Source organism: Stigmatopora argus, chromosome 14 (assembly GCF_051989625.1).
Source record: "Stigmatopora argus isolate UIUO_Sarg chromosome 14, RoL_Sarg_1.0, whole genome shotgun sequence".
Classification (NCBI taxonomy): domain Eukaryota; kingdom Metazoa; phylum Chordata; class Actinopteri; order Syngnathiformes; family Syngnathidae; genus Stigmatopora; species Stigmatopora argus.
The window spans coordinates 10,962,635-10,970,643 of NC_135400.1; the positions used below are offsets into that span (position 1 = coordinate 10,962,635).

General features: G+C 43.3%; 1 protein-coding gene across 1 annotated transcript; it reads right to left on the reverse strand.

Moving 5' to 3' along the window:
- Positions 1-294: 294 nt before the first annotated feature.
- snrnp70 (small nuclear ribonucleoprotein 70 (U1)) lies at positions 295-7,902 on the reverse strand. The gene is made up of 10 exons (XM_077618406.1): positions 7,698-7,902; positions 7,239-7,392; positions 7,086-7,148; positions 6,788-6,842; positions 6,634-6,698; positions 6,472-6,534; positions 5,996-6,077; positions 2,077-2,178; positions 1,477-1,576; positions 295-1,402 (listed from the first exon to the last, which is right to left on the reverse strand). Exons 2-10 carry the CDS (start codon positions 7,383-7,385, stop codon positions 640-642), a joined length of 1,440 nt encoding a protein of 479 aa, XP_077474532.1. The 5' UTR covers positions 7,386-7,392; positions 7,698-7,902; the 3' UTR covers positions 295-639.
- Positions 7,903-8,009: the final 107 nt, after the last annotated feature.

The window sequence follows — 8,009 nt, forward strand, 5'->3', positions numbered from 1 at the left end:
TAAATTGAAACCAAAAACCATCTTTTCTGAAAACTATTAGAAATTTAACAATTCATCTTTTCTATCAATTCAAAATGTTTTTTCTGAAATTTCATTACTATTGTTATCTTTATATTATTTAAAGATAAATAATATATCTTATTTATTTTAAGATAAAAAGCCTTATTTTTTAATTTTCTAGACCAAGTAATTTATTAATATTACTGTACCCCACGCCATCAGATGTCTAGCAGAGAAATCCGATTTTATTTGAGCGAATGATCGGCAACCACGAAACAAACATGGACGCCTAGATATAGTTAAAACAATTTTTAATTGCGCTTTCAACAATACAATTGGGAATCGCCACACAATCAAATCATCTTCAGATTTCACAAACACTAAACAAAGCACCGACCACTAACCAATTGGACAGAATTGAATGCAATATAAAGCTGGAAACAAAATGGCTGCTTGCCTTTGGGGCCACAGAGTGCCTTTCTTTTGCTGAAAATTGGATTTGAGGAACACAAATGGGGCAGATCCACATTGTATCATTTCTTGTCGAGAGGAAGGCGAGATATGGTTCTGGCAGCTTTGCCTTTGTTTAGCGAGTCACGATACAGTGGAAGATGAACCATTTGAGAAACCGTGCACCAATTAGTACTCTTCTCCAGTTGCGGCCTCCATCTTGTAGCCATTCTCACCTGAAGCGTACTCATCGGGCACAGACTGCTGGTCCATCATCCCGTCTTGACTGTACTCCTCCATGTTGGGTGCTTCTGCTCCTTCTTCGTGGGCCATTTCATCTTGGGGACCGGCGTCTTCGCGCGAGGCGGCGTGGCGCTCCTCCCTGCGCTCGGCTCGCTCTCGATCTCGATCGCTTCGATCGCCCCGCTCCCTCTTGTGATCCCTGTCTCGGTCTCCCCTGCTCCGCCTGTCTCGGTCCCTGTGGCTGCGCCGGCGGTCCCTATCTTTTTCTCGATCCCTGCGCTCCTCTGGCACCTCGCCCACCCCTTCTCCTTCACCTTCTTCGGGAATACGCTCACCGCCCTCAGGGCCGCCTTCTCCCTGGTTGACCTCCTCGCCTTCGGGCCCCTTGGCCCTCTCACGATCACGTTTGCGATCCCGACTCCGGCTCCTCCTCTTCCTGTCGCGGTCCCGGCTCTTTTCCCTATTCTTGCCATCCCCCCCGGCCGGGCCCCCGCGCTCACGCTCTCGCTCCCGCTCCCTGTCTCGGCGCCGACCGCCGGGCGTGGGCTGCTCCTCGCCTGGCGCCGCCGCCACCGCCGCCGCCGGCTGCCTTTCTCTCTCCCTGTCGCGGGAACCGGTGTGGCGGCGCCGCTCGCGGGAACGGGACCTCCGACGGGGCTCTCTCTCTTTTTCGCGACTGCGCTCTCTACGATCTCCACGATCGCGCTCACTATGAAGTCATGGAGAAAAGACAATTACGCACAGACCTCCATATTAGCAGTGTCAAGAGTTAACAAAGCTCACCCTCCCAGCGGCCGATCGTCGTAGCGAGACGCATCGTCTCGGCCCGAGTGTTTGATGTTGACATCTGCGCCACCTCGTCGGGTCCCTCCTAACCCCCCGCCTGAAAGACAGGTGCACGGTTAAGTCCATCTACCAAAAAGAATATTTGTATCATTCCAGCATTGTTAAATATTTTTACAGGAAAGCTTAAGAAAAAAAAATGGGGTTAGAATTCTGTCACTTTCACACACAAGTCAGGATTCTTCTTTATTTTCACAAAGTCAAAATTCTCACTTTATAGTTCGAATTTTGAACTGACTGGCAACCGATGCGTCTACCAGATTAAATTCTGATCCGTCCACAAATCAGAGTCATATTTTTAATTCATCCGGAGGCAAAAACTAGGAAGAAGCTCAGAGTTTCAATGGCATTTCAGGGCTTACTGAAGAATTTAAATGTATTTCAAAGCATTCTTTCCTTTCTAGTTTTTTTTTTAGATTGGGTTTTCACAAAAGTACATTGACCTAGAAACTGCCCGTTTTAGTATTTTGTGGGAGGATTACTTGGAAGATTAGATGAAAAATGCCCCATTCGCTTAGGTTTGAAAGAAAGGCTGCTTACCCAGTCTGCGAGGATGCCATCCTTTCACAGTGCGTCCTCGCTCAACATCTACCAACACCCTCCTGCCGTCAATCTTCTTGCCGTCTGCGTGCTTGTAGGCAGCTGGAGAAGAGTGGGCAGAAAAAAAGGCGTGTGATATAAAAGTAGAGCGCATCCCAGTAGCCAAGGAAACTAACAGTGCTTTGGCATACTGACCAGGAGCAGATGAAGCCGAGAGGGCTGCTCTCTGGACAAAAGCCCAAGGATAATGGGAGTAGACTTCCTTCCACCCGATGAATGTTCAATGTTCGTTTATTCAGTAACTCAAGATCCTTTTTTTTCATTCTTAAACTTGCGGTGATCAAGCGTAGTATAACGACAGCTACCGGCTTAAGTTATATTTGTGAAGGTCCGTGTAAAATGACCCTAGTTGTAAATGGTCACTAAGTGCCACAGCGGTAACTTGCGTGACTAGAGTGCACGTAGTTATGCATTCAAGCCTTAATCGAGCACTAACTTCATGTTTTGTAGTTGACCCAGCAAGCTTGCCGGGGTAGTTGCTTACAAGACCCCATCATGCTAGCAATGCAAACTTGTGTAAATGATCAACAATAAAATTAGTTGACACACAGATTGTTTGTGACAAAAGATTGTCGCTTATTTTCCAAAGGTGTAAACATTTGTGCAAAAACTTACATTTTACAGTTCTATAGCAGGAGTGTCCAAACTACAGCCCACTGCCCAGTATTTATTGGCCTGCGGTAAATTATGAAAACGTCATTGAGTACAGCCCACACATGAAGCCGAAGTTCAGTCTATAGTCTGTTGCGCTTCTCAGTTGTAACTTGAGATGAAGCTAGTCACTTAAACAGCTAAGTTTATGTTTTCCTTATACCACTGGAATATTGTAGCCCTTTACTCATTCACTCCCATTGACAATTGGTGACATCAAATCCATCACGACTGCCAAGGTCGGCATTAAATAGTCATGTTTCAATGGCATTGATAGCGATACAGTAATCCAAATTAAGAGGGCTGGCATGGATTTTAAAATCCTACTTTTTCCCCATTCCAAATTTAGTTGAAATAATGAAGGCGGAAAGATTTCAAGTTGTCCCTCGCAGCCTCTGACTTTTGTGAAGGTGGCCCTCAGAGAAAAAGAATTTGGACACCCCTGTTCTATAGGACAAGAGCCTCACGTGGCCGGTTCCATCCGACGCAAGCGCTTACCATCCTAATTGCAAAGCAGTACAATGAAGACAGCAAAAAGGCACTCCCATTCACAATGTGTCTCACACCTCACGCCACGATACCACACAAACTTTTGGTGCTCCGTCTTGCACAAGTGAAGACCTTTGACACTTGGATGCCGCTTTCTGTCAGCTACACTGGTCTGATGTGGCGAGGAATGACAGCCTTACCATCTCGTTGTTGAAGAACACACACTTACCAAACCCCTCAGTTTTACCATTTAGCCAAGGCAGAATCCCACATTATAAGACCTTGGAAAGGTCTTAAAAGCTGAGTCAGAGGGCCTTACCACAACCCATCAACACCAGAATTCACTTGGTCGCAACACAGTCAAGGGCCTTACCAGAACCCCTCCACATATCCTATCTGCACAAAGGATGCCATTCAAATGCCATCCACTGACAGGGCCTTACCAAACCCCTACCAGTAATCCAAAAGCACTCTGTCAAATTAATGGAGGCTAGGAATCTCATGCTAACACTAACCAATACTGTGAAAGAATTTTTTCTTCAATCTGAAATTATTCACCCATTGTCTAAACCTTATTCCAACAGGGGGAGGAAAAAAAAAACAATACGACCCAATGTGCTTCTTTAATACTGGAATTGGAAAAACTATGTGGCTTATCTACTTGTGATATGTGCTGAGTAGATCATGGATAAGTTTCCCCTGTGTCAAAATTACCAAGAAAATACATCTGCCTTTTCTATTAAAGCCACCTTAGCGTTTTTAATCGCCTGAACTGATTTATCCAGTATTTGACAGAGTCCGCCGCTGCTCGAGACGAGTTATGCTGAAAATTCGAGGATTACTTAGATGACAATGTCGATTACACACGTGTAGTTACTAGGATAGTTGTGTATACACGATTTTGCTCAAAGAAAAAACATGTAAATAAAAACAGAGGATGTTGTGCATTTTGTCTTACTCAACTAAGGCATGGTGTAGCACAAGCTTCTGTGCTCCCAAACGTATAGCGTATAGTTGTTTAGTAGCTGTGCGAACAGGACAATACGACATTCCACGGAAAGGCACGGTCCCCAAACCAAAAGGTGAGAAGGGCATTTGCCTGTGTACAAAATCTGTGAAGGATAGGTATAGTATTTTTTTAAAGAGCTAGAAAGCCAACTTAAGAGTTCTTAATACTGGTGCTGGATTTCTTCTTACAGATGAGGTATTTTCTTGCTCTTTAAGCAAATCTAACCATCAGTTAACAAGAAATTACTTATGATACACACTGGTGTAATTCACTGCCTTGATATTGTTCCTGCTAAAAGGTTCATAGAAAATACTATATTTCATTGCTGAGCATGCAACCAACCAAAATTGGTCACAATGGAATATTTCCCCTCACTGCAAATAACAAAACGGACATATCCATTGCCTTCCATTATTTCCTGTGGATCCCACCCAATACGCGGTGTCACAAAAACGCGGTGGGGTTCGTGTTTTCTCTCCGTTTGCCCCACCCGCACGTACGTTTTCAACTTAAACAACACCGGAGATGCAACCCAAGTTGGCTTTAACAAAAAGGGCAGTGTCATAGGGTGCCATGGAAAAACGCTAGTGGTCAGGGGTGCGTTCAATGGTCAAAGTCATAGTTGTAAACAAAAGTGGCATATTGGAAAGCTCCTGGGGCTTGCCTGCGAAAACGCTTTTCCCATTGAACGTAGCTCCTCTTCCCTATATAGGAGATGGAGGGTGGAAAGAAATCTTACCCATCATACAAACCCATTATACCAACCATACACTGAGCTGTGGTAGTAGGGTGTAGATGTATCATAACCATCATCATCTGCCAGCCAGCTCTGGCCAATAGCCATCACAGATTGGCGGCTGCAGTGGCAATGAGAATAACACACAGTTAATAATGATGCTTAACCCCGCCTCCCCACTCAAGTGCCTGACTACTACATAGCGGTGATCAGCAACTCTGGTCTTGAAGAGCTAATGCTAACAACATCCTAGAATGCTGTTGCTGTGTTCGGTGACACCACCTGGTGTTGCATTATCATCAGTCAACTGAAAAGATTTATTCAAATACATACTTGAGGTGACATTTGAGTAAAATTCTCTCCTCATGACCAGAGTTGAAGACTCATAACCTCCTAAAAAAAATCTTCCCGCTCTAAAGTTGGGGTTGCAAAAAATTAAAAAAAAAAAAAAAAGCAGTAGCTACATTTTTCCAGCAGAAACCCCATTCAATGATGAGTGACTTAGTCTAACCTTTTGCTTACCATTTGAGTCCAACCAGCAGAGTTGCTCTTCCACAGAGCAACCTCACCTAACAGTTAAAAGACAGGGTGCCCTTCAACAAGCAAAGAGGTTCAGGTTCACGCGTGAGGCACACGTCTACCTCTTGGTCCACCCACTTTTACCATGATGCCCCACTGAATGAAGCGGTCCCCTCCTCAACCAAAGCATCAGACAACTGATGACACGCGACAAACACAGACACACAAACATCACACGACCACGAGACGGTTTTCTCCATGCAAAATGTGTAACTTTGTCGTCTCCATCCAAATTTGCCTCCCATTGGGGACTGATCCTGATCCAATCTATCAAAAGAGGCCGACCCACAGGAAAAAAGGAATGAAATGTGTTGGTGGCAACGGGAGGACCCTTGAATGTAGCTTGATGGGTGGAATGAATGCATTTCTTCTCCCCACGCTGTATTTGTACTCACAGTGCATGTCACGCTCGTGCTCATACTCAATGAAGGCGTATCCACGAGGCTTCCCCGTCTTCTTGTTGTAGACGATGTAGATCTGCAATCGATAGTCACGTTATCAAATTGTTGACTGGCCGAAAAATGACTCATTACAAAGTAAGACGAGAGATATGTGCTTCAACATTCACAATAGCAGTCAAATTCTAAAGATCAATAAGATCAACTTTCAGGAGCAGCGGTCACTACATTAGACTTCTATTCAGTTATTAGCTTAGCTCATTCACCGTCAGCTCCCCAAGATCAGACCGACTATGTGTTGTGGTAGTTAGCAAAAACATTACTTTTATTTAGAATGTTTTGTTTGATTACACAATGCATTGTAAATTGGTGTTTTTACTTATTACTATTTAAAATGAGCTTTATCCCTTAAATGGATTCTGGGACAAATTCATTCATTTAGATTAAATAATTTCTACTTAAATAAAACTTACCCACTTAATGGGGCCATACACCTCAAATTCACGACGTAGTTTGGACTCCGTAGTATCGTAGTTCTAGAGGAAAGAAAATATTGATTGATATTGCACTGGTTCCATAAACTATAACCAGAACTGTCGTTTAAAATAATAGGGGAAAAGGCACAGCATACTCACCACTCTAGCAACAAACAACGTCTTGAAGGCATCCCCTTGTGCATTTGCGTCATTATGGGGGTCCCCTAAATAATACAAAAAAGAATTTGTTAGAGCCCAGCAAGGGCAATCAGATCAAATGGCTTGCTTGCAGTTAGTGGCAGAAGCAACTTACAAAGTTTCAGTTCTGTCTCCACCACAGTTTGTCTTCTTTCAATTTTTTCCCTCCTCTGCAAAAGAAACAATTAACATTAGGTTGATATGGAGGTCAGCGAAATCTGTAACAATGGCAACACACAAAGAATTGACAATACTAATCATAGTCCAATGATGGACACTTCTCTGCTAGAAAATCCAGTTCTACATTTTAAGTACCCTGTAAGACGACATCACCCCTATTTAATATGAAAAATTGAAAATGGGAAGTCATTAAATTCCCTTACAAAGATTTCAAAGTCTTTAAAAAAACTCACCTTTCTCTCCAACCTCTCTTCACGAGTTTCAGCCCTTGTTGGTGGAGGGGCATCTCTGGGATCCTAACAAAAACAATAAATTATTTGTATTTCCTTTCCAAACTGTATTGGACGTAAAAAACACAATTGGCAAAGATTTATTTTTTCTTTAACCTCAAAGTGCCTGATGAACGGGGCGATGCCACAATATGGTTGGTTGTGATGTTTCTCATGTGGCAACTTCTCCAGTTGAGGAAGAAAGGGGATTGGGTCCCGAGGGGCAAAGAGGGCCAAAAGGTTCGGGGGTAAAAACTGCGTCATGGCTCACCTAACAAAATTAAAAAGTACACATTAACCCAGTGATTAATAACATCGAATGTTATGTCAGCGGTGAGCACAAAAGCAGACGTGCTAGCTAGCTAACTCACGTGCTACGTTTAGCGTTACTTTCTGGTTTCAATTTAGAGTCAAATTAAAATCGATATTGCTTCTTTACGTTGGCAGGTACAACAAGACATCACAATTAATAAATTTGAAACAATATTTCTTTAGTTTCGTTCGGTCGATTTATTCGTGTCTTAGTAGCTAACTACCAAGACAGTTAGGCTAACAAGAAACATGGGCTATTCTTACCTTCACTCATTCAACGATAAAATACACCATCAAATTTGAACGGCGTGGGAAGATGCATCAACGCCTATTTGGCTCAGTTATTAGAATATCTGTGTATAAACATATAATGGAAGAAATGTTGTCGGGCCGATCAAATCGCAGCGAAACAACTACAATGCAGCGCTTGAGGAACTTGTGAAAATTAAAATGGCGGGATGCCATAAACCTAATACAACTGTCGTAAAATAAGCAGTCAGTACTTGACGCCAGCTGTTTGACGCATGCGCAAACACTAGGCCATGTTGAATAACGAACTACGGTATACACAGTGGC

Excerpts from the sequence above, each read along its gene's own strand:
- snrnp70 (XM_077618406.1), bottom strand. The coding sequence starts at position 7,385 with ATGACGCAGTTTTTACCCCCGAACCTTTTGGCCCTCTTTGCCCCTCGG. Across the intron at positions 6,843-7,085 it reads AAGAGAGGTTGGAGAGAAAG|AGGAGGGAAAAAATTGAAAG; the intron begins GTGAGTTTTTTT and ends TTTCTTTTGCAG. Across the intron at positions 6,535-6,633 it reads CGTTGTTTGTTGCTAGAGTG|AACTACGATACTACGGAGTC; the intron begins GTGAGTATGCTG and ends TCTTTCCTCTAG.